We start from the raw sequence: 26,604 nt of genomic DNA, 5'->3' as shown, positions 1-26,604 counted from the left end.
ACATCTGTGCGAATTGGAGCACTGTGTCCCATGTCGTATTATGCTGCTGTACCATCTTCCTAAGTGTGGCCTTTAGCGTGCGATTCATGCGTTCCACAATGCCGCTGAACTGCGGGTGATAGGCAATGTGAAACTTCTGTTTTATGCCAAAAATCGTCATGACATTTTTCATGACCCTGCCTGTGAAGTGCGAACCTTGGTCTGACTCAATACTACAGGGAAGTCCCCATCTAGTGAAAATCTGTTCAGTTAGAATTTTTGCCGTGGCTTTGGCCATATTTGTTCGTGAATGGAAAGCTTCTCCCCATTTCGTGAATGTGTCGGTGACAACCAACACATATTTGTATCCATTTCCGCAGGGGGACCAATATAGTCTAACTGCAGGTTTGTCCACGGGCCATTTACAGGGCGGGTGTGTCTTAGCTGGGCTTTCTTTGCATATCTGTCCGGGTTCTGGGTTAAATCAAGCAATTCTCAATGTAATGAGATACGTCGGTTTTTAAATCAGGCCACCAGCAGAGAGGTCTGAGGTGGGCAAGGGTGGATTCTATCCCTTGGTGTCCATGTTTGCAAATGTTCTCGTTCCTATCCTGGGTGGGGAACTACATAAATACCATCTTTTAAAACAATTCCCTCATGGATCGTTAAAGTATCCTTAAACTTTTCGTAGGGAGCTGGGAAGTTTCGTTTTAAAATTTCCTTTAGTGTCTCGTCTTCTTTCTGTGCCTGGGGTAAGTCTTGAATGTTGGTCTGTGAGACCTGAACCGCGTGTACTGGGGCACTCTCGGGGGGTTGCCAAAAGTGGCCATGTCATGAGCCTGCCTGCGCTAGGGCGCCTGCTTTCACGTTACCGTGTGGGGAGGAACGATGGTGACTTCTAACTTTAACTATTCTGTATTTTCTACCTTTCGCTGTCTGGAGGATGTGTTTGAGTAATGGCGCTGAGGGTAGGGGTTTTCCGTCGGCAGATATAAATCCTCTAGATTCCCACAGGGGCAGGAATTCTGTCAGGCTGTTGCAGACGTACAAACTGTCTGAAAAAATGTCTGCTGGGGTCGGGAACGAATCTGGGTGCTGGACGATGTAAGCAATGGCTGCTAACTCGGCTGCCTGCAAACCTAAATGTGCAGGCAACTTTAATGCGATCTCTTCTAAAGCGCGTCCCTGTGTGTCCTCTACATAGATTCCACATCTTGTGATTCTAGAACTGTGGAGGAGCCATCTACATAAATTTTCAAAGCTTTGTCTGTGGGCTGGGTCGTCTGTGGTCGGATGCCTGTCTTTTCGGTACTGACTTGGGAACAAAGGGGCCTGTGCTGTGCTTGGGGGCTATGATCTTGCACTCGTGGGGTTCCTGCATAGTGTAAATTGTCGGCCAGAAACGTGTGCGTTTTAGTCCGTTTTACGGTAATGTCGCGTCCTTGTAGGAGTAGGGTCCATCGCGCTGCTCGAATTTGGCTTACTGTGCCGTCTTTTAGTCTACTGTCTAATAAAAGCTGTGTTGGGGTGTGCTCGGTCAAAATGGTTACGGGGTTGAGTCCGGTTATGTACGAGAAGTACTGTACTACCCAGAAAACTGCTAGCAGGTGCATTTCGCAGGCTAAAAATCCCTGCTCTACTGGATCTAAAACTCGTGAGGCATAGGCTACGGGTCCTAAACGATCATGCCTTTCCTGCAGGATACGGCTGAAAGGGTTCGGTCGGTGGTCGCTACCTCTATCGCGTATGGGGAGTGTGGACATGGGGCTTGCAAAGCGGGGGCTGTGCTAAGGGCGTGTTTCAATGCATCCACGGCATCCGTGTGCTGTGGGAGCCATTTCCATGGGGCCTGTTTCTTAAGGAGCTCGGAAAGTGGGGCTGCTTTTGTGGCGAAACCGTTTATGTGGTTCTTGCAGTAACCGACCAGTCCTAAAAATGACCAGAGTGCCTAACATTTTGGGGCAAGGGCAATTTTATAATCAAATCTATCCATTTTTGTTCTATTTCACGCTTACCATGCGTGATGACCGTACCTAAATAAGTGGCATTTCCTGGAGGATTTGGGCTTTCTTGGGGTTAATTTTGCATCCAATTTCTTTGAGGAGTCCTAATTATTCTGAAAGAAGCAAAATGTGCTCTTCCTTGGTGTCAGTCTGTAGGAGCAAGTCGTCCACATACTGAACAAGGCATTCAGGTCGGGAAAATCTTGATAAGCCGTTCGCCAATTGTCTGTGAAAAATGGAGGGGGAGTTTTGGAAGCCTTGTGGAAGGTACGTCCACGTGTACTATTGTTCCTGGAAAGTGAACGCAAATTTGTACTGGCATGCTTTGTCCAGTGGAATGGACCAAAAGCCATTGCTAATATACAATACCGTGAAAAATTTTGACTGGAGTCCCTGTTTTAACACGGTCTTGGGACTCGGGGGAACGGTGGGGGCTGCTAACGGAGTCACTTTATTTAATTCCCTATAATCGATGGTCAGTCACCATGAACCATCTGGTTTTCATATGGGCCAAATCGGGGCATTGTTCGTTAATGCTACGGGTCAAATCACTCCTTGGTTCGATAAACTCTGGATTACTTTGGCTATCTCTCCCTTGGCATGCTGGGGAAAGCCGTATTGTTTCTGGGGCTTAGGATCGGGACCTGTAATGTTAACCACCCCTGGGATTTTGCCGCAGTCGTGCTTGTGCTGGGCAAACGTGCTTTATGTTTTTTCAAGACTTCTCTAACCGTTTTGTCTGTGGTAATGGATCAAACCAGTACTCTCCCACTGAGCTAATCCTGTGTGCGTAGTCTCCGACTGTGAGCGTGGCGGGGGCGCGTGCTGCTCTTGCCATTTTCCACACACATTTATTTACGGGGTCGAACGAAAGGTGTGTGCTCATAAAATCTATGCCCAAGATGTGTTCTGCTGTCTGGGGTAAATCTACCAAAACGACCAAGTGTTTTGTTTTAATGTTACCGATCTGTACATCCACAGGGGCTGTGCTGTGTCCCTGCTGGAGGTGACCTGTAAAGCCACTAAGGGTAATGGTGTCTGTAGTGGGCCATATACCTCGCTGGTACATCATGGAGGAGTTTAACGTGGTTCAGGACCCTCCTGTGTCCCAAAGGAACTCTACTGGGTGTCCCTGGACTGTGCCTGCAACTACCGGTCTTCCACACTTATCGCAAAGGGTATCGCAGACCCAAGTTGGGGAGCCTGAACACCGTCAATCGGTGCCGTTTATGGCCAAATTACCTGCTCGAGCGCTAACACTGTGGATGGGTCTGGCATTGTTCCTAGGGGGGGGGGCATTTGTATGCTGATTCCGTTGCTGCTTCGGGGGGGCTTGACATTCTCGTGCGTAATGTCCTTTCTGTCCACAATTGTAACATTCCTGCGCTTTAGAGTGCTGTCCGTTATCTCTGCCTTCATTTACCCATGCGGGATCTTGGTGTGTGTCCTTACTGGATTCATTGTGGCGTTTACTCTTTCTTGGTCTGTCTTTCTCGGTAGGGACTGTTCCCAAGCTCTGGATAATTGCTTTAGTAACCACACTTCATTGTGTGTCGGGTCTGAGGGTCGTAGTTGGCACATGCCTTTTGTCCTGACTCTGTGACATGGGATACTAGAGCACGGGTCCATTTGGCCGTATCATCTGCTGAATAAACGTGTGCGGGCTAACTCACCGAATACAGCGGTAAAGTGGATCCAGAGGCGTCCAGCAAATGCTGTTGGATGCCCTCCCTTTTCCTGTCTGCACCGGTTGAGTCCTTCTACCGGATTTCCTCTATTGTAGCCAATGGCATCTAAAATGGCTGTTTTCATGTCTTGGAGGCTACCTCCTCCTACATTTTGTGGGTCGGGAAGGGCTGAACTAACCAACGGGTCTAGGCACATCACTATGAGCTTTACCTCTTCCTGCTCGTCCAAACCGTAAGACCATAAGACATAGGAGCGGAAGTAAGGCCATTCGGCCCATTGAGTCCACGCCACCATTCAATCATGGCTGATTTCAACTCCATTTACCCGCTCTCTCTCCATAGCCCTTAATTCCTCGAGAAATCAAGAATTTATCAACTTCTGTCTTAAAGACACTCAACGTCCCGGCCTCCACCGCCCTCTGTGGCAATGAATTCCACATACCCACCACTATCTGGCTGAAGAAATTTCTCCTCATCTTTGTTCTAAAGTGACTCCCTTTTATTCTAAGGCTGTGCCCCCCGGGTCCTAGTCTCCCCTGCTAATGGAAACAACTTCCCTACATCCACCCTATCTAAGCCATTCATTATCTTGTAAGTTTCTATTAGATCTCCCCTCAACCTCCTAAACTCCAATGAATATAATCCCAGGATCCTCAGACGTTCATCGTATGTTAGGCCTACCATTCCTGGGATCATCCGTGTGAATCTCCGCTGGACCCGCTCCAGTGCCAGTATGTCCTTCCTGAGGTGTGGGGCCCAAAATTGCTCACAGTATTCTAAATGGGGCCTAACTAATGCTTTATAAAGCTTCAGAAGTACATCCCTGCTTTTATATTCCAAGCCTCTTGAGATGAATGACAACCTTGCATTTGCTTTCTTAATTACGGACTCAACCTGCAAGTTTACCTTTAGAGAATCCTGGACTAGGACTCCCAAGTCCCTTTGCACTTCAGCATTATGAATTTTGTCACCGTTTAGAAAATAGTCCATGCCTCTATTCTTTTTTCCATACATGAGGGTCTGTTGCTTAGCTCGTTTGAAAAAGTGCTGTGGGTCTGATGTGGGGTGGAAAGTCTCAATTTTATCGCCGGCATCTCTTAACTGGGTGATGGTTAACGGGGTTGCATACACAAAATCGGGTTGGTCTTCCGTGGTGACCCTGCGCTGCACAGTGATGGGGTTCATTGGGTTGGGTGCTGCCTGTGCAGTCGGTGGTGGGGGTGCTTTCCTTTTCGGGGCCTGGGAGATCTCTATTCTGATTTCTGTCCCGTTCACGTATTGTTGGGCCGTTTCACTGAGTTTCTGCCAATCGGGGCCATCTTCCTGATCTAGCTACGGGCCAAAGGTATCTCTGAACCTGTTCTGGACGGATAGCAGTGATTGCAATCTTGCAATTTGCTGCCTGCACTTGGCATGATCCACCGAACTCTGCCTCTGTCCCATGGTGGAACTGTGGAGTGCTCAGAGGGCTGTCTTCAAATCCTCACATTGTTTCCTCAACTGTTCTCTGTTTCCTCTCTCACCAGTACCGCATGTTGTGTGTCCTGGTAGGCCTTATCGAATTGAATCTGGAAGCTGCTGAAGTGGGCGAGACAAGATTGTGTGCCCTCTTGACATCATCCATCTCCCTGTCCTTTGCCGCTAGCTGCTCCCGGAGTTGCTCAGACTTGCTAATGTCTCCCTCTCTACTTCTTTCTTTCTCCTCAAGCTGTCTACGGAGCATCCTCACGACCTCCTCTGTGCCTCGCAATTGTGCCAAGCAGGACATGATTGCCATCGGCTTACGAACCTGAGCTAAACTCTTTTTGTGGATCTCGGTCAGGCTGTCCCACCAAGTCTGTCCTATGCTTCCAGGACCTGTTTCCTCATTCGATCAAAATTCCGACCATGGGGGCCATCCTTTCCCCTTTAGGTATCTCCTAATCTCTTCCTCCCATATGGGACACTGTGCTGCTCTGTTGGTCGCTGCGACCTCGGGCTTTTGTGGATGCATAAGGCGTTCCATTGCCTTCATGGCCATCCCAACAATTACTTCTGTCTCTACCGGGAATTTGGGACAAGGGGGAATAAAGCGGTGGTGCAAACGCGGGTACGGCTCAAGCTATTTTCTGGCTTACGCAACTCCCGAAAGTTTCACGCACCAAAATCTATCGAGGTTACCTTATATCCCTTTGTTAGTACGCAAGCAAATTACACACTTCCGAAATCTGGTGATTTGATTGATACAGGTTTCGCTTGTGATTTCTTTAACTTTGCCAATTTGGATTTCTAATTCAAATGCTTTTGTGGGTTCTCTCGGAGTGACACGGTCACTTCTGGGTCGAGTCCCGTCAGATGTCGCCAATAACTCTTGCCTTTTTTACCTACTGTAACTATGGCAATCAGTGAGGTTGCCCTCCTTTCTTTTGATATCTATGTTCTAATGCACCAGGTATCAAATGATACCACCACAAGGTTCAACCGGCTATCGATCAAAGAGCCAAACACCAGTTAGTTAGTTCAAGGTCAAGGGTACTTTATTTACACACACAATTAATCATGCAACATAAACACTACTAGTTAGAGGGCAGCACGGTAGCATTGTGGATAGCACAATTGCTTCACAGCTCCAGGGTCCCAGGTACGATTCCCGGCTTGGGACACTGTCTGTGCGGAGTCTGCACATCCTCCCCGTGTGTGCGTGGGTTTCCTCTGGGTGCTCCGGTTTCCTCCCACAGTCCAAAGATGTGCAGGTTAGGTGGATTGGCCATGATAAATTGCCCTTAGTGTCCAAAATTGCCCTTAGTGTTGGGTGGGGTTACTGGGTTATGGGGATAGGGTGGAAGTGTTGTCCTTGGGTAGGGTGCTCTTTCCAAGAGCTGGTGCAGACTCGATGGGCCGAATGGCCTCCTTCTGCACTGTAAATGCTATGATAAACTACATCTATCGACTATGACAACCTGTACTTAACTTCAGGCACCCGGCTTAGGTCAGAGGAACAGTGGCCGTTGTTCGATTCTCGATCTATTGGGTCTGTAGAAGTAACTGCTGCTCAGCTGGGCTCATCCGTCTGGTAGCGGGCGTTGAACTTGGATTTGCTTCTGGTGGTACTGCACTTGGAAGCAGACGTTGCCGGGGCACCAGGTCCAAGAGGGGCCAAACACATGGTGGTCTCTCTTTTTATTCTTGGGGGTTTTCGCGCTCTTGTGGACAGTCCTTCAGTTCAGACCCCACTAATTGGGTGATTCCTGATCATTGCGTTCGATTCGAACCAATAAATGGGCGGGTGCCTTGATGGCTGGGCGAGTCGCAAGCGGTCATTGACCCTGTTGTTTACGCTTCCCTAGTGCAGGGAGTGGCGCCGAAATGTCTGGGACTGTGCCGGTCGCTCAAGTACCAGTCCTTTATCTGGTGGAGATGGGCCATCAAATGCTAATCGGTCCATCAAATGCTAATCGGTTGGGGTTTCGATACCGTCTGGATTCCTCACTCGCAAATATACATTTCATGCTCTGAGCCTGCCTGAATCTCGCATTGTCCATTTTTCCCGTTATGCCTTGCGACCTTCCCTGTTCCTGGTTGTAAGTGGCCATCCCAGATGGCTACACTACTAACTGGAATTTCTGATGTTCCCCAGATACGAACTGTCAGTTTATCAATCACACTGGTATAACAAACCCAATTGCTGTATTATTTTATAATGTTTTAATGTACTGTTAAAGATTAAAAGTAAAACAAATGCAGTTCTTTATCCCCGAGTACTTGCATAATGATTCATGCTGCAAGTTTTGCAATGTATTCCACCGGTAAATTAAACTCTCCGTTAACAGACAGTTTTGATTAACCGGCACCACCCATTCTCCATGTATGTCGTATAATAAAGATTTTACTGTATTTCACTCTCAGGCCACCATTTCAGATCCTCTTTTCATGTGAACATTTTTGTAAAAAAAACATTCTCATCCTTTTATTACTTGAGTACGAGATTATCATCACTGCAGCTGGATTACTCAGTTGATGAACAAATTGACTCACTGCAGATCCTTAGCTTGAGTCAGAATTAATATAATTAAGCTCAGCACCCTGCGCAAGGAAAGAGGGTCAGCCTGAATTCCTGGAATACTACTGACCATTCCCCCCACCCAAACACAAATGTTGCAGTGTGTAGTCATACTCCAGGGACAAAGATCAAATGGTCACAATCTTGCCCATTATGTTGAGATTGCGCCCATTACTTTTGAGGGCATACCCCAGGTTATTTTGGAGGTGAGGAAGACCTTCATTATATGTACACCTGCCAACTATCATGAATGGTATTAGCCCCTGCTCCAACGGCCCTCCCATTTTATCTTTCCTGCAGCGCTCTGTAAGGAGGCCAATGCTCATTTCAATTTCTGCATCTTTCAAGATCCAAACTGCATTCTTGGCCTGGATCATCCAGTGTTTGCATTTCTGGAGCCTGATATGTCTATCTGACTTGATCCATCAGCCTCCAATCTTTCACTAGGTCCCTCGTGAGGTGGGGAAGTGGGAGATCCAGTGTTGGTTCTCCCTCTGTTAAGAATCCCACTCTGTTGTTACCTGTGGGAGTGTCTCAAAGCCACCAGGGATAGCTTGAAAAACTGATTCTTAGCCGTGTATTTTTGTCTGGAAGAATGTGAGGAAACAATGTACAACCCACCGAGGAACCAATCCAGTCTTTGAGCAAACAATGAATAAAGAATATTTAAAACACGACAAAAGACCAATATACATTATGCCACTAAATATATCAATAGCTAAACACTACCATTTTATCTCACGTTACCTTCTGTTCCCAAAATATGTCCACGTGTCCTGAACTCACTGAGACAACCCTTTTTCCAATTTTAGTAACTCCATATGTCAAATCCAGTTAATAGCTACCACACAATACTGCTTAGGTGATCAAGCCTGGGAAACCGTCTCTTGGTGGTTTAGTAAAGGTACAAAACTACATCTTTTAGAGGAAAATATCTGCAATATGCCGTGGCTTTAAATGTTTGATGGAACATGCCTCTATGGCTTGTATCATAGATTGAACTGGCCTATCTGACTGCTGGATGGAGAACCTCCCCTTCCTCAATGCGTGCGAGCAATGATACTGTTGAGTCTGTTCGCCTCTGTGGATTCTGCTGTCTACCGTTCTCAAATTTCTTGCCTTTAGCAGTTATCATTTGTATAGCCCTACTGATCTCTGGTAAACAATGCTTCTGATATGGCCATTCACTTCTCAATGTCTCTAGACTTCTCCTAACCTTGTTACTGGGCAAATCACATCTCATTATTCCTCTAATGACTGCTAGTCTTGTTACTTGTCTTATTTTATTTTCATCTTAAATTCACTGTTAATCTTGTTGAGGTCTCACATTCCTAACACCTGTAAACATAGTTGGGTTTGTAAGGGGCGAATGGGTCACAAGGATTTCCCATTTGAGGCCTGGAGTCAGGGTATTGGCAAAGAAATTCATCTGGTGACTGTCAACATTTAGTCCTCAAAACCAACACCTAAAACAGATCATTAAGTCAATAACTCTTGATGGGGCCATGCTGATTACACATTAGCTGCCATGTTTCCCTATATTTAAATGTACTTTATTAACTGTAAAGCGTTTTTGGACAGCCTGAAGCCATGATAGACAGTACACAAATTCAATAAGGAAGCTTCTTCTTAATTCTGTATTTGTTTTTTAAGTGGCTATCTTATATTTATTGCCCCATAAATGTGCACACCTTCTCCACATTGGTCTTGTCAAACCTTTTCATAATTTTCAAGACCATGACAGCAACAGCCTGTATTTAAATGGCACTTTTAACATAACAAAACATCATCTGATGCTTCCCTGGAGCATTATAAACACAATTTAACTCCAAACCACAAAAGCAGAAGTGAGAACAGATGGCTAAAAGCTTGGACAAATCTGTGGGTTTTAAGGAATAGCTTAGTAGAGGAATAAGAAAGCGAAAAGTGGGGAGGTTTCGGACTTCCGGTGGCGACATGTAGGTGGAGGTCGTACGTTGGGTGGCTCCTGCTCGAGCTTTCGTTGGCACTTTTCACCCAGATTTGGGGGGGAAATTTTATATGAATGGTCTTCAGCAAAGTTGTGGTAATTACAGGATGTCGAAAACCTAACCGAAGAATACGGAATGAAAAGGAACGAGCGCTAGTCTGCCTGAGGGCTCACGATTGGTGCAGAGTTCTGTCGGAGGAAAGATGGCGGGAGCAATCTCGCAGGGTGGGGCTGCGCCTATTATGGTGGACAGGCTGGCCAAGGTGATAGCGGTGGAGTTTGAGCGGCATGGGAAGGAGATGATGGGTACTCTCAAACGGTTGGTGGACGATACACTGGCCCTGATTAAGGAGGCTCTTGGAAAGAGGTTGACGCCGGTGCGGGAGCAAGGGGAGGTGTTGAAAGGGTGGAGGAGGTATTGTAGCGCCACAGCAACCAGCTCGCCTCCATGGGAGAGGAGCTGCAGAAGGTGGAGGAGAACAATAAAGAGCTGAGAGTCAAAGTGGAGGACTTGGATAACAGGTCACGGCGACAGAATCTTCAGATCGTGGGACTGCCTGAGGGGCTGGACGGTTGGGGACCGATGTGACCATTTGGAAATGCTCGCCAAGTTGTTGGGGGAGAAGGATGGATGAGCTGGATAGGGCTCATTGATCACCCTGGCCGAAGTCAAAGGAGAATGATCCACCAAGAGCTGTGATAGTCTATTTTCACAGCTATCAAATGAAGGAGGTGAACTGGGCCAAGCAGAATCAGGAGATGAGGTGGGAAGGCAGTGGTATTCGAATATACCAAGACGTCACGATGAAGTTGGCTTGATGGCGAAGGCAATGCTTTACAAGAGTAATGTGCAGTTTGGAATGGTCGACCCGACGAAGTTGAGAGTGGCGCATAACTCCAAGGACTATTACGTTGAGATGGCGGAGGAAGCCGAGGCATTCATGAGGGTTAATGGATGGGACTGAACTGAGTTTAGACTTTGTTTTCTTATGTTATGGTTGCTAGGGGATGGTCTGGGGATGTTGGGATAATGTGTTGGGCTTTTTTCCCCTTTGGTGTTTAACATGTTTGGTTGTTTAGAAGGGCTGGGTGTGGGGGGAGGGAGCGTTTTGCTGTTGGTTTTTGTACGAGGTATGTGGGAGAGCAGATTCTGGTGAGGGCCACCTCACGAGCTAACTTAAGTTGGCTAGTGAACAGGGAGGAGGGTCACAGCTGGCCAAGCCTTTGATGGGCCTAGGAGGTTTCAATGGGCCTGTGAGGTATGAATGGTGGGGGGATGGGGAGTATGCAAAGAGAAGTGGTTTTGAGAGGAAGTTGTTGGGGGGTTTCTGGGAAGGGGGGAGGGGTAGTTGACTGATGGCGGTGAGTGGGAGGGCCTGGTCCTACGTGCGAGGCCTGGGGCAATGGTCATGACTGACAGGAGGGGGAGCAGGGATGAGAGACCCCCAGTCCGAATGGTAACATGGAACATGAGGCTTTGGGTGGACCGGTGAAGCGGGCGAGAGTTTTCTTGCATTTAAAGAGCTTGAGAGCCGAAGTGGTGCTGTTGCAGGAGACCCATTTTGAGGGTGAAGGAGCAGGGTAGGCTTCAGAAGGGTTGGGTGAGCCAAATGTTCTACTCAGGCTTTGATAGCAGGGCCCGGGGGGTAGCTATACTTGTGGGTCAGAGATGGGGAAGGTGGTGGCAGATCAGGGAGGCAGGTATGTTATAGTAATGGGTGCTTTGGATGGGAGGTTGGTGGTGTTGGTTGGCGTGTATGCCACGAATTGGGATGATGAAGTCTTTATGAAGAGGATGTTGGTTGCCATACTAAGTCTGGATACGCATCAGTTAATTCTAGGTTTGGATTTAAATACAATGTTGAATCCGAAGATGGATCGATATAAGCCCCGCTCATTGACTCCCTTGTTGAATCATAGAATTTACAGTGAAGAAGAAGGCCATTCGGCCCGAGTCTCCACCGGTTCCTGGAAAGAGCACCCTACCCAAGCCCACACCTCCACCCTATCCCCATAACCCAGTAACCCCACCCAACACGAAGGGCAATTTTGGACACTAAGGGCAATTTATCATGGCCAATCCACCTAACCTGCACATCTTTGGACTGTGGGAGGAAACCGGAGCATCCGGAGGAAACCCACGCACACACGGGGAGAACGTGCAGACTCCGCTCAGACAGTGATCCAAGCCGCAAATCAAACCTGGGACCCTGGAGCTGTGAAGCAATTGTGCTAACCACTGTGTTACCGTGCTGCCCAGTTGCAAGGAAGGGTTATTGACAGCCTTTATCAAGGCGATGGGGTGAGCGGACCCATGGCAGTCCTTAAATCCAGGGAGTAGAGTGTGTTCCTTTTTTTTGCCAGTGCATGATGTGTACTCAAGGGGTTCGTTGACGTCGAGGATGAGGAAAGCGCAATACTCGGCGATTGTCATTTTGGATCACGCTCCACATTTGGTTGATGTGGTTTTGGAGAAGGGGCCTGCACAGAGGCCCGATTGGAGGTTGGATATGGGGCTGTTTGCAGATCCGAGTTTGTGTGTGAGGATGGGAAAGGTGATTGATGGTTATGTGGGGTTGAATAAGAATGGGGAGTTCTCGCCATCAGTGGTTTGTGAGGCGCTGAAGGCGATGGTAACTGCCGAGATCACCTCATTTAAGGCGCAGGTGGATAGGGAGGCAAGAGAGGAGCGGCAGCGGCTGGTAGATGGAATCTTGGCAGTTGATGGGAAGTATGCGGAAGATTTCACTCAGATCTTTTGGTCAGTAAAAAGGAGCTGCAGGCGCGGTTTGACTGCAGGGAAAGCCAAGATGTTGGAAACGTTGACGGGGAGGGGGCCTTTGCTTGGCCCATAGAGGTCGACTGAGGACACTGATGAGGAGGCCGCAGGCGGGTGAGCCGCTGAGGGCGATGGTGGTACAGTTGCACCGAGTCCTGGACAAGGAGAAGATTCTGCAATGGACGAGGCAGACAAGGAGGTGCACTTGGGAAGGGAACGAGCTGCGTGTGGGCCAGGACCTAGGCGCAAAACTGGCAAAGTCGGAGGGCCGGGTTTAACCGGGTCAAGGCTGCCCACTTTAAGAAGGGGATAAAGATCGGGGTGCTGCACCTGGCACACCTCTGGGTGATTTTCCAGAATCGGGAATATTATTTTGGAAAGCCAGAGGGTTCGACGGAATTTTTGAGAGACAATGGCCTGCCAGGAGAAGGAGGACATTGAACATTTGAGGAGGTGTTTCCTCCTGATGGTTGTTGGAGAGCTTTCCTCCTTTGAAATGTTTTGTTGGGTTTGGTGGCAGGGTGCTTGGGGGGCATCAAGGGTGAGTGTACCTTTTTTCTGTTTCTTTGTTTCGGGGGGAATACGACCGGGGAGGGGAGGGGAATAAATGCAGGGAGTAGGAGGCTTACAGGCCTTGGATGTGGCCAGCCAGGCTAGCCGGGCAGGCTAGTTGACTGGAGCACAGTGGGGAAGTGGGGTTGATGTTTTGCTTTGGGGAGGGCGGAGGGGGCGTGCTGACAAGGTTCTAGTGCAGCGGGAAAGGGAGTGATGATGGTGGACATCCGAGGATGGGCCTGGAGGGATGTATTTAAAGATAGGGGATCAGACAAGGCTGGGGAAAGGATGGGTAGGGCAGGTGTTCCATTCGGGACTGGACATGAAGACGAGGGGGGTGGAGGAGCTGGTAAACAAGCGGCTGGCGTTCGAGGTGAGGAACATTGTGGCAGATTCAGGGGGATTTTAACATGGTCATTGAGCCAAGCTTGGACCGGTCGAGCCCGAGATCGGGGAAGGTGTCGGGGCGCGGGGATTTCCAGTGCCCGCAGTGGAGACTAGATGTGGGTTTGTTGGCAGATGAGGAGGTGTGCGAGCGGGTGAGGGCTGCCATCCAGGGGTATGTGAAACTCAATGATACGGGGGAGGTTCGGCCGCCAGGCTGTGGGAGGCGCTCAAGGCGGTGGTTAGGGGGGAGTTTATTTCAATTCGGGTGCACAGGGAAAAAGTGGAACGAGCAGAGATGGCAAGGTTGGTGGAAGAGATTTTGAGGGTCGATAGGAGGTACTTGGAGGCCCTGGAGGTGGGGTTGTTGAAGGAGATTTAGAGGCTCCAGATGGAGTTTGGGTTGGTGTCTACTGGGAAGGCAGTAGGGCAGTTGTGGAGGGCCAATGGGGCAACATAAGAGTATAGGGAAAAGGCAAGTAGGATGCTGGCCCACCAACTTAGGAAGCAGGTGTTAAGGGAGGGTAGATGGAGAGACAGGCAGTGGGATTTTCCCCAAACCCCGCAATGGCCAGGCACCGGCGTAAAACGCGGTGCGAACCAGTCCAGCGTCGGTCCGACCGGAAGTTGCGGAATCCTCCGCACTTCCTGGGGCTAGGCCGGCGCCGGAGGTGTTGGCTTGAGTTAGTGCTTGCGCAGACCGGCCGGCGTATTCTAACCCATGCGCGGGGGGGGGGTGTATTCTCCTCGCCGGCCATGATGGACCCCTACAGAGGCCGGCGCAGAAGGAAGGAGTGCCCCCATGGCACAGGCCCACCCGCAGATCGGTGAGCCCTGATCGCGGGCCAGGGCACCGTGGCCCCCCCCCCCCCCCCCCCCCCCCCCGGGGCCGGATCCCCCCGCCCTCCCCGGCTTACCAGCAGGTCCCGCCGTGTGGGACCAAGTCCAATCCACGCCGGCGGGACTGGCCAGAAACCGACGGCCGCTCGGCCCATCGGGGCCCTGAGAATTGCCGGGGGGGCCGCTGCCAACGGCCTCCGACCAGCGTGGCGTGATCCCCACCCCCGCCCGAAAACCGGCGCCGGGAATACGGCAGCCGGCATCGGAAATGCCGGGCGAGATTCATGCGGACCCCTGGGGATTCTCCGATCCGGCGGGGGGTCGGAGAATCCCGCCCAGGATGTTTGGAGGATGGTGCGCTTTTTCCAATGCCTTGAACTCTTCTCTACATATCCCTAACAAACTCTCTCAAAGTGTTTGGTGTCTTCCCTAATGAGCCTTCACCATTTTCCTCAATCACAAGTGAAGATCTCCCATGAGTCATCAGGCATGTTTGACCTCTTCAGAGCAGTTTTGAGGAAATTGCGAAAGCGTTTCTGCTTTCTTCTAAGGAACCTCCTCCTGCGACCATATTAAGAGTAGAACTTCCTTTGCTTGCTTAGGGAGTCTGGTGTCAGGCATATGAACAACATTGTTGGCAAGATTAGCATCACAAATAAAGGGAGGGTCATGGACGTGCTCCAAAAATTTCAACCTGTTTACGTTAGAGTCCCTTTCTGAGCTATAGAAAGAAGATGCAAAGAGAGTTTCTGATGTCGATCATTATGCCAATTGGTACCTTTCCAGAGAGCGATCATAATAGAGCCCTTTACAGCTGTCATATAGTCAGGAATCTTGATAGCTTGATAACAGCTCGAGCTTGTACCCCAATTGTCTCACTGACTGCAAAGCATGCATTTGGGATTAATTCCTGCTGATATAAAGTTAGGGATTGTGTTACCTGTTCTAGTAAGAGCTGAATTATCAAACAATGCCATGCAGTCTGTGTTATGCTTAGAATTTGTGACTGAAGCAAGCCTCAGTCGATACACTCCCTCTCCTCTCATTTGACCCTACATAGAAATAAAAATACTTGTATTTAGACAATTCCACAGGCCCGATTCTCCCGATTCTCGGTGAGATTGGAAAAGTGAAGGACAGGGCGGGAAGGGCGGACTCAGTGGGGATGAATAGGGTGTTCGAGGAGTTATTGTATTGTAAGCTGTATGAGTCAGAGCCCCCAGCTTGGGGGTGGGGGGTGGGGGGGAAGATGCGGCAGTTCCTGGATGGGCTGGAGTTTCCCAAGGTGGATGAGGACCTGGTGGAGGGGCTGGGGCCCCCATTGGGTTGACGGAGGTGATGGAGAGTATGTATGAGGCAATGCAGGCAGGAAGAGTGTGAATATCTGTGGGAGGTGTTGGGACGGTTTGCATTCGGGGAGGGTTTGTGGATTGGGTCCGGTTGCTGTATAAGGCGGCGGTAGCAAACGTGCGGATGAACCGGGTGAGCTCGGGAGATTTCAGGTTGCACCGAGGGACAAGGGAGGGGTTCCTGCTCTCTCATTACTTTTTGTCTTGTCGATAGAACCATTGGCAATGGCGCTTAGAGCGTCAAGGGGTTGGAAAGGGATTTTGTGTGGGGCGGGGGTGAGCACAGGGTGTTGCTGTATGCAATGACCTGCTGCTACATATTTCGAACCTATTGTGGGCCATCGGCAGAATTATGGGGATTTTGGAGGACTTTGGCCGGTTTTCCGGATACAAGCTGAACTTGGAATGAGCAAGGTGTTCCCGATTGAGGTTAGAGGGCAGGAGAGGAGTTTGGGGAGTTGCCGTTCAAGGTGGCAGGTGCGAGTTTCAGGTACTTGGGCATCCAAGTGGGGTTGGGCGCTGCTGCACAAGTTAAATTTGGCTCGGTTGGTGGAGCAGATGAAGGGGAATTTTAAGAGGTGGATGCGCTGCCATTGTCATTGGCAGGACGGGTGCAGACAATGGAGATGATGGTGCTGCCAAGGTTCTTGTTTGTATTTCAGAACTTCCCGATCTTCGTCCCAAAGTCATTTTTTAAAAAAGGTCAAAGGGTTGATTGCGGGGTTTGTGTGGGCCGGGAAGACCCCGCAGGTCAAGAGGGTGTTTTTGGAATGGGGCGAGGAGGGGCTGCTGGCGTTGCCGAAGACAAGGAATTATTACTGGGCGGCTAACATTGCTATGGTTAGGAAATGGGTAGTGGGGGAGGGGTCAGTATTGGAGCGGATGGAGGCGGCTTCTTGTAGCGGAACGAGTTTAGGGGCATTGTTGACGACGCCTCTGCTGTTCTCACCGGTCAGGTACTGCATGAGCCCAGTGGTGGTGTCGGCCTTGAGAGTATGGGGACCGTGGAGGCAGCATCTGAGATTGGAGGGTGCCTCGGTGTATGCACCAATTTGTGACAACCATAGGTTTGCACTGCGGTGTTGGGGGGGGGGGGGGGGGGGGGGGCGGTGCTAGATGCGAGGTTTCGGGACGGGGATTGAGTAGTTTGGGGACCTGTTCGTAGGGGGCAGCATTGCGAACTTGGAGGACCTGGTGGAGGAATATGTGCTGTCTAGCGGGAATGGGTTTAGATACTTACAGGTCTGGGACTTTGTGAGGAGGCAGGTGCTGTCCTTTTCCGGGTTGCCGCCCCTGGGGCTGGAGGATACATTTCTGTTGAGGGAGGGGGCAGGGGAGGGGAAGATGTCCGAGGTTTATAAGGTGCTGATGGACTTGGAGGGAGCCCCGATAGGAGCTGTTAAGCGGCAATGGGAGGAGTAGCTATGGGGGAATGGTGGAGGCCGGGATGTGAGAGGAGGCCCTGTGGAGGGTGAATGCGTCCTCGCCGTGTGCAAGTCTCAACCTTATTCAGTTTAAAGTAGCCCACAGGGCACACATGACGGTGGCCAGGTGAGTAGGGTCTTTGAGGGAGTAGAGGACAGGTGTGGGCGGTGTACGAGGAGGCCTCGAACCGTCTTCACATGTTTTGGGCATGGCCGAAACTGACGGGGTTCTGGCAGGGGTTTGCGGACGTAATGTCCGAGGCGTTGGGAGTAAAGGTGGTCCCGAGTCCATAGGTAACGATTTGGGATGTCGGAAGACCCGGAAGTTCAGAGGGCAAGAGAGGCTGATGTCCTGGCCTTTGCCTCCCTGACAGCCCAGAGACCAATTTTGCTTGGGTGAAGGGACTCAGAGCCACCGAAAGCGAGGGTGTGGGTGAGCGATCTGCCGGAATTCCTGAGGTTGGAAAAGATTAAGTTCGTCTTGAGAGGGTCGGTTGATGGGTTTGCCCGGAGTTGGAAGCAGTTCATCGACTTCTGCGTGGGCTTCCTCCGGGTTCTCCGGTTTCCTCACGCAGTCCAAAGACGTTAGGTGGATTGGCCATGATAAATTGCCCTTCGTGATCAAAAAGATTAGGAGGGGTTATTGGGTTATGGGGATAGTGTGGAAGTGAGGGCTTAAGTGGGTCGGTGCAGACTCGATGGGCCGAATGGCCTCCTTCTGCACTGTATATTTTATGTTTTTTGAGGAGGATTGAGGTGTCAGCAGAGGCGGAGGGGGGGGGGGGGTGTTGTGGATAAAGGGGTTAAAAAGGGGAAGGCAGGATGGGAGGAGGGGAAGGGCAGGGGTGGTGTTGGTTATTTATTATGCTGTACAAGTTTGCTTTTGCTCTTATTTGTTGTTTTATAAATGCCTTAATAAAATATTCTATTTTTAAAAAGCTTGCCTTTTGTGGGGGGGGGGTTGACGGATCCACAAGAGATGGGATCTGTTTATTCTATACTTTAAAGAGTTGGTTACCTCAGCTGCTAAGGGGAGGGGGGTGATGTAGGGATGGGAGGGAATTTTCTTTGAGTGGGGTGTCAGTTGGCGGAGTGTTCTTATTGTTTTGCATTATTTTTTTTTGTGTACAAAATGTTGAAAACCAAATAAAGATATATTTTTTTAAAGTGGAGATGTTTAAGGGTGGAATTTTGAATTGCAAAAAGAGAAGACTGATCTGAAAGAGGTTAGGCAACAACGCATTTTAAAATTCTCGTGTGTTTTCCAATTCGTCCACTTGAAGCATGTAAATTCCACCACCACCGCCGCCGCATCAGAACCGCATCTTCAGCAGTCCTACCTCAAAAATGGCAGGGATCTGCAAGCAGCTCAAGATATACCTGTCATGGACGCTCCACCGGAAATGGGCACACATCTGCATTATGCACATCGCACACCCTGTAGCTGGGGCATGCCTGTTAAGCAGGTGAAGTCCATGGCCCTGGTGTCCTGGCTCACCTGGCCCGAGTCCAAGTTTATATACACGTGGGCCCTCACATAAAGCACATCTGTCACCTCCTGAATGCATTTATGTGCGGCTGATTGGGAGTTGCCAAACAGATCACTAGTACTGCCCTGAAACAAGCTGCCTGCATAGAATTGGTGGAACTTTAAGGGCCACAGGCAATGGGTGTCCTCCCATTTCATGTGGTGCCAGCTCTTGCAGGACATGGCAAAGATGATCCACCATCCCTCGGGACAGATGCAGTCTTCTCCGACAACGAAGCTCCAACATCTGTCAGAAGAACTTTTGCCGGTAGTGTCTCCTACAGGGCTCTGCTATCTTTGGTGCTGTTCCCGGAACATCTATGGACCCGGCCTCCTCCTCCTTTGCAGGGTGTTGCTCCTGGCCACATGCAGCGGCACGCCACTGCTGCACGATCGCTAGGAGTAGAACAGCCAACTCGACAGGCTCCGTGATTCTCCAGAATCATGCAATGCGAAGAGAAATCAAAGGTGAGTGCTCAATATACCTGACAGAGCCCTGACCCTTAACCCTCCATGCCTCTGGGACTCCCACCCATGCATTCCCCCCTCAGTGAGTGCCTCTACACTAGGCCTCACACCCTCCCTCTCACACTGGCAATTTCCCACAGTTGTCCCTCCCAACTCCAACACGATGAGGCACCTGGACCCTCGAGAGTCTCATTAGTACCTTTTCCCTGGCCAAACACCCCTCCCTTAACCTTGCGTTAAGTGACAGGGCTGTTAAGTGGCAAGAGTCTGCATACTCACGGGCACCTCAATGATGCCCCTCCACCTTGACCTGGAGCAGGGTGTGAAAATAGACTTCACCATGAAGCTTTGAATTGGGGTACACATCAGTGAAATCTGTGCAATGTTAAAGCTTGAATTGCTGCTAATGTTAGGGCAGCATGGTAGCACCGTGGTTAGAACAGTTGCTTCACAGCTCCAGGGTCCCAGGTTCGATTCCCGGCTTGGGTCACTGTGTGGAGTCTGCACGTTCTCCCCATGTCTGTGGGTTTCCTCCGGGTGCTCCGGTTTCCTTCCACAGTCCAAAGATGTGCAGGTTAGGTGGACTGGTCATGCTAAATTGCCCTTAGTGTTCAAAAAGATTGGGTGGGGTTACTGGGTTACGGAGATAGGTTCGAAGTGTGGGCTTAATGGGGTGCTCTTTCAAAGGGCCAGAGCAGACTCGATGGGCCATATGGCCTCGTTCTGCACTGTAAATTCTATGAATGAGCATTGGAATTCAATGCTTGAGTCCAGCGCTTCTGAAGGATGAAGAGCTTGGGTCCAATCAGTGGCACTGATGTGTAGATCTGCAGATTTCTTTGGCACAGTTGTCTAGTCAATGAAGGGAAATGTTGCAAATCAGACTGCCTATTGTGGCAAACGAGGCACAGCTGGTTAGAATGAAGCCTACAATTACCATGACAATAACATACCGAGAGGACACCCTCACACTGTCAGTTCACAGCCCAAAACACTAATTCCTGACAGTCAAAGTTTCCTGACAAGTGGATTTGATTTTCCATACAGCTGCACCCTTTTGTCCTTACAATGCTGGCAGCAAATACAATTAGTTAACCATCATCTAATTCCTAATCCCCCACTTTAACTTTACCCCACCCTCTGTGTATATCTATATATATATATATATATTATTTGCCGCGGTCGCCATTCTTGCCATGAGGCCATACCCCTAAGTTCCTGGGTTTCCCTTTGTCCAGGGACCACCCAACATGGCCACAAACTGTGTGTATGCCACGTGGATGAGCCCCTGCCCTCCGGGGTTTCCGATTGTTTAGAGAACCTCAAAGGTGGCTGCTTAGGTGCCATCTTCTTCTATCAACCCGAACCTGACCTGCTGAAGCCAGTTTCAAATTCTTCCTTTCCTCATCATTAAGGCTGGTTTAGCACACTGGGCTAAATTGCTGGCTTTTAAAAGCAGGCCAGCAGCACGGTTCGATTCCCGTACCAGCCTCCCCGAACAGGCGCCAGAATGTGGCGACTAGGGGCTTTTCACAGTAACTTCATTTGAAGCCTACTTGTGACAATAAGCGATTTTCATTTCATTTCATTATGTTCACCCCCTCTATCTCCCTTCCTACCATTCCCCCGCCCCCTATCCCTGTGTTTCCACCCCCACCCCTGCGCCAGGCGCTCCCTCCCCGCTGGGAGATGTGCCGCCGTCTCCCTCTCTTTTATACCTCCTAGAGCTAGCACCATTAGTGCGGTGCCCCTTCCCGGCGTTGATCTTTCCCCCTCCTTATTCCCGATCAGTTACAGTCCTCTCTGTCTCCTATTCACCCCTTCCTGCATTCTGCTTCTCTCGCCCCTTCCTGTGAGTGGTGCTCTTGTTCAAAGCGAGGCAGTACTGTCCCGCTCAAAAATTGTCCATGTCCGTAAGTTTGTGTTTCCTTTTCTCTCCCTTTGTCTTCCGCTGCTTTGTTTGCCTTTTGCCTGAGCCATTCGCCCGCATGAACTCGTCCACCTCTGCAGGCGTGGTGAAATAATGTTCTTTATTCTGGGATGGCATCCAGAGTCTGGCTGGGAATAACATCCTAAATGTTATACTGTTCTTGTACGAGGCCGACTTCATGCGGTTAAACCCGGCACTGCGCTTTGCCAAATGTCTTGGTACACCCGGATTCTGTGTCCTTCCCAACTTCTCACTCTGGTCTGCTGAGCCCGACGCAGGATCCTCTCCTGGTCCTGGTACCTGTGTAACCTATCGTCCTTGGCTGCTCCCCTGCCTTGGGCTTCGGTCCGAGTGACCTGTGGGCCCAGTCGATCTCCGGTTGCTTGGGGAAGCTGTTCCTTCCAACCAAGTTGCCCAGTATCTGGGCCATGTAGTCAGTCGGGTCTCTGCCCTCGATCCCCTCTGGCGAGCCCACTATTCAAATATTCTGCTGCCCAGGACTGGTTCTCTTGGTCCTCGACCTTCCCTTCAGGCGCCCTTGGGTCACCACCAGCCTTTTTATCTCTGCGTCCAGAGCGACGATCCTGACACTATGGTTGGATGCCTTTTCGAGCTCCTGGATTGTCTTTCCCTGAGTCTCCAGCTTCTTCCCCATTCCATCGAGCATCGTCTGCATAACGACCAGCGTTTCCGCCACCACCACCTTTACTGCCACCTGGATTTCCACCTTGATCTCTTCCATCATCGCAGTCAATTCCTTGGTAAGGAATGTGTTCCATCCCTCTCCAGGTTGGGGGGTGGGGGGGTGGTGCGTTGTCCAGGTAGTCGGTCTCCCTTTCTCGGGGGTGATCGGGGACCCCTCGCCTTTGGGTCTGCCGACTCGCTCGCTCGTTGTTCCTGCCCTTTTCCACTGCTTCTGGCTTCCCTGCGACCTCTTGAGCTGCTGGTTGCTGGGATATTGCTCCTCTTATCTGCCTTTTCTATTTAGAAGTTGAATAAGTCTGAATTTTCAGGCTAAATTTGGCCAAAAGTGCTGAATTTACTGTATTCTGGAGGAGAGCCACCTGATGCGTGACTGCTCAGCACATCCCCATCACTGGAAGTCCATGTTTTGCAACCCTTAAGTGGGGAAAACTATGCTATTGTGTAGCAACAAGGGACTCACTGAGGCAGTAAAAAGCATTTCCAGTTCAGTTGGGAACAGCATTCCACAGAAACTGCTGGAGAAGCAGGGCAATGCAAAGGGGCAGAATGCAAGTCCCAAAATAAAGAATAGAAAGGTCCCAAAACCAGAGTGAGGGACAGACGGAAGCCCCAAGAAGACCTAGGCAAAGAGAAGGAACAAGAATCTGGAAAAAGGTCCTGCTAAGTAAAGTTAAGAGTGAGGAACAGAGGCGCCAAGTTAAAAAACAGGGTTGCAAGGTGCAGACCTGGAATAATGTTGGCTTACAAAACGCACTAAGGAGACGACCAAAGGTTGGCAACTCCTTACTCCGGGCATGAGAAGCAGTGGTATTCTGTTGGTATGGCTAGGTATCAGAGAGGGTGTGGAAAATGAAACATGAATGCATGTGATGATCCAGAAACATCAGAATGAGAGGTTGAAACCCTAAAGGTGGATGTTTGGTGAAGGCACCCAAAGGAAAGTGCTGTTTGGGAGAAAATTCCAAGAGTTCTTTGAGAGTGGAAATCGGAAATCCCCGAGTGAAAGACAGAGTTCCAGTGAGATCCATTGGCTCACAGTGTGACAAGTGCCAAGGGGAAGTTGCTGAGAAATCCATAGAAGGTGTTTGGGTGGCATCTACCACTTGGTTTCAGAATTTGGTGTGTCTGACCACAGGTCGCTGCTGGTTTACATGAACTGTGCACTTACTGATAACATTCAAGTAGAAGATAGATTTTGTAACATGTTTTATCCCTGTGAATCTGTATATTTTGGTAACAATGTAGTTGGGATGAAAGAGTTGTATGATATAATTCAACTTTTCATGTTTTATTCTTTTGTTAAAGATTTGTCAGCTGACTCCTGTGACTGTGTTCAGTTAACCACCCTCCACGTTACTTAATAACAAAATAAAAGTTAGGATCCATCAAGCTGGGTTCCACCCTGCGATCTTAACATTCCATCATGAATGAGTTCAGGCAGTCTGTCAGTTAGATGTGAGAATTGGCAGTCCTGCCTTGTCCGTAGGCAAACCTCCAGTGACCAAACAGTTGGCATCCATCAGCAATGGGAGCCTTGGTTGATTATTCTCCTTGATATTTGGCTTAGTATCACACCACATCTAGTAATTAACCAATAAATCACCTTGGAAACTGCCACGGACATGGGGCCAGATTCTCCGATTTTTAAAAAAAAAAAAATTTAGAGTACCCAATTATTTTTTCTCCAATTGAGGGGCAATTTAGCGTGGCCAATCCACCTACCCTGCACATCTTTGGGTGGTGGGGGTGAAACCCACGCAGACATGGGGAGAATGTGCAAACTCCACACGGACAGTGACCCAGGGCCGGGATTCGAACCCGGGTCCTCAGCCCCAGTGCTGACCACTGCGCCACATACTGCCCCCAGATTCTCCGATTCTGAGGCTAAGTGCGGAGGATCTGTGGCGTTTTACGTGGAACAAATCGGCGGCGCCCCCTCACCGACGCTGGGACCTGTGAGGGGCTAGCAGCCGCGCCATGTAAACTCACAGCCTCCATGAAATAAACGGGCGGAGAATGGCCAGGTCCGTGCCCGCGCATGTGGACGGCGACAACCTGCAGCGGTCGCGCCGTGAAACATGGCGCCGGCCGTGCACGGACCCGATCTGCTAGATAGTGCCCCCTGGCCACCCCCCACCAGTCCCCTCTGCCCTCGCGGAAGCACCCCCGGCCAGCAGTAGTGACACAGTCCGCAGCCGCCACACCGGGTTCCGACACGGCTGAGAAAACAAGTGAACTGCCCCGTCGGGAACTCGGCCCATCGCTGCGATGACGCCGTTTCGGGAGGGAGAGGAACATATGAAACCTGCGTCAAACAGGCACCGCCTCGATTTCAGCATCAAAAGGGATTCTCCGCCCGATCGCCGATTCCAAAATCGGCGTTGGCGAATGGAGACTCCCGTCCACGATCTTGAGCAGGGCTATGCATGCTGACTTATATTTTATGGTAATTCTCTGCTGGCATGAAGCATAATGGTCTCTTCCTGTGCTGTGAGATTCTATACTTCTGTAATAATGGAAGTTGGAGTTGAAGAAAAAAGTTGCAAGCAATGTGTTTTGTTCCATTAGTGTGTCTATTAATACAAAGATGGTAACCAGTAGCTTTTCAAAGAACACATACATTTCCATCTTTCTTTCACTGACAAATCCCCGCCCTTGTCTCCATTGGGGTGTGTAATCTGAAGAATGGGCCAACTCCAATAAGTGTCACTTTATTAAACGATGTTCTCTATGTTTTTGGCCAGTCTTCAGCCACTGATTCATGATTGACCTAGGGGTAATGCATCATCATGCCCAGCCATCCCGTGTTATTCAGTAGCATACTTCTAATGTTGAGTACACTCCTAGTGATAATGATCTTCTGTCATTGCAGATACCAGTATGGAATACGTTGAAAAGATTTTTAATGTGGCTAAGGATATTTACTCGCTCTGCAATGAGGTAAAAGTGAACCACAAGCGATGTCGGCGCCTGAAAGCTCGGATCGAATGCCTCTTGAAACCTGTGGAGACCATCAAGAATGAAGAGCTGACTGTGGCAAAGGCTCTGAAGGAGATGTTGGGGATTCTGGAGAACGCAAAAGATTTTATTGAGTCTTTCACCAATAAGTGTAGATTCGCCAAAGTCTTCAAGGCTTATGAAATCAAGGAAGACTTCAGTCATCTCAATGAACGACTAAATGATGTTGCTTTGGCCCTGGGTCTGGCCTTGCAAACTGAACTGGCAAGTATATTTAAGGGAGAAACGAGGAAGAGAGAAGATAAACAAGACATAGAGGAAGATGAGAGAGATCTGGACAGGGTGGCAAAGATTTTAGAAGAAGGTATGTGGATGGCCTTTTTTAATTTGCTCATTTTGTCTTTGATTTGATACCCAAGGTTATTAGGGGGCATTTTAGAAAAAATATACATTCTAGGAAACGTTCAGAATGATTGCATCCAAATACATTTACAGCTATAATAATAAGTAAAAACTGAAAATGCTGGAAAGACTCAACAAGTCTGGCAGGTCAGGTCTGTGTTTTGTTAACGTTTCAAGTTCGTATGACTCTTCAGAGTTCATTCTTGCATTTAATAATAATAAGAATCCTTATTGTCACAAGTAGGCTTATATTAACACTGCAATGAAGTTATTGTGAAAATTCCCTCGTCGCCACATTCCGACGCCTGTTCGGGTACATGGAGGGAGAATTCAGAAAGTCCAAATGACCTAGCAGCACATCTTTCGGGACGTGTGGGAGGAAACCGGAGCACCCGGAGGAAACCTAATCAGACACAGGGAGAACGTTCAGACTTACAGCTGTCTAATATAGCAAAGAAAAGGAGATTGTGTTTATTGGTGTGAGGAGCAGGTATGCTGCCCCTGTACTTACTAACATGGAGGAAAACCGCAATCTTGATGCATTCAGCCTAGCCTTCTCTGATTGATTTCAATCTCACAGTCATCCCTCATCAACTCCTTCAATTTAAAATGATAATGAACTTGGCACCTGAAGTCTTGAAGAAACACACTCCCGGTCTGACTGTCCACTACATTCCGAATCACTGTTATATTTCACTGCTAGGTTTAGTTATTTGACTTGAATAGTTCTGGTACAGAATGGCTGATTTCACATGTTGCTCTTGCATTGAGAGATGAGTTCCAAATCTACTATTGGAGGAGCAATTCAGAGCTGTTACTCCTGAAACTCAGAAACTAATTGTTATATTCCAGAAAGTCAGAAGGATAGAACTGGAGCCAATCTTAACACATTTTTATATTTATTTACAGAGTGGCACATTCTGTATAAACCTCCGAACCCAATAACCATAGTTTCATTCTGTGTGCATTTATAGTGAATGAAATCACCAGTTAATGTCCACCACCTACATACAATTAATAGAAAAATAATGACCCCCGTCTTTTTTAAATAAAAATTAGTTAATGAGCTCAACCAAAACTTTGAAATAAATTAAATCAAAGAACTTCAAATCTTTACATTGAGATCTACATTGTGAGACAACCTTCCTCCATGACCCTTTACAATGTCTTTGCACAGGCATTTATTTTCATTAAATGATCAGCTGTTGATGACTTGTATCCACCGATTTAAATTTTTGAGATTTCCTTTCTCTCCAGCATTTGTTCCAAGTCAGCAAAGTCAATTCTTAACCTTTTCTCATATACACTTTTTTAAAGTGTATGTTAACAGAAATGAACAATTATTGACACAACATTCGATTGGTATACTTTCTTCAGTAAACCAATTGTAAAGGGCGCGATCCTCGACCATACTCTGCAGGAAAGGCAGCTTGCTGCGGTGCAGCGTGGCCATTGAAAGCCGGGAGACGCTGCTCCCGGGATCTATCTGGCTCGCAACGCTTCAATACAGTCTCGCAAGATGTTGCGAGGTGAATCTCGCCCACAGACGGGCAATTAGCCTCACTCTAATGTGCAGTTTCCCGAGGCTTTGGGATTCAACCCCT

General features: G+C 49.1%; 1 protein-coding gene across 1 annotated transcript in view; it reads left to right on the top strand.

Moving 5' to 3' along the window:
* Positions 1-26,604, top strand: part of LOC140430797 (mixed lineage kinase domain-like protein) — a 99,072-nt gene that overhangs the window by 13,913 nt on the left and 58,555 nt on the right. The window contains exon 2 of the mRNA XM_072518496.1: positions 24,513-24,962. Coding sequence (XP_072374597.1) covers positions 24,521-24,962 — 442 coding nt within the window. The 5' untranslated portion in view covers positions 24,513-24,520. The remainder of the gene's footprint in view (positions 1-24,512; positions 24,963-26,604) is intronic.

The sequence above is a fragment of the Scyliorhinus torazame genome, chromosome 10 (genome assembly GCF_047496885.1).
Source record: "Scyliorhinus torazame isolate Kashiwa2021f chromosome 10, sScyTor2.1, whole genome shotgun sequence".
Classification (NCBI taxonomy): Eukaryota; Metazoa; Chordata; class Chondrichthyes; order Carcharhiniformes; family Scyliorhinidae; genus Scyliorhinus; species Scyliorhinus torazame.
Note: the sequence above shows the minus strand (reverse complement) of the source record. Positions and strands in the feature narration are given on the sequence as shown.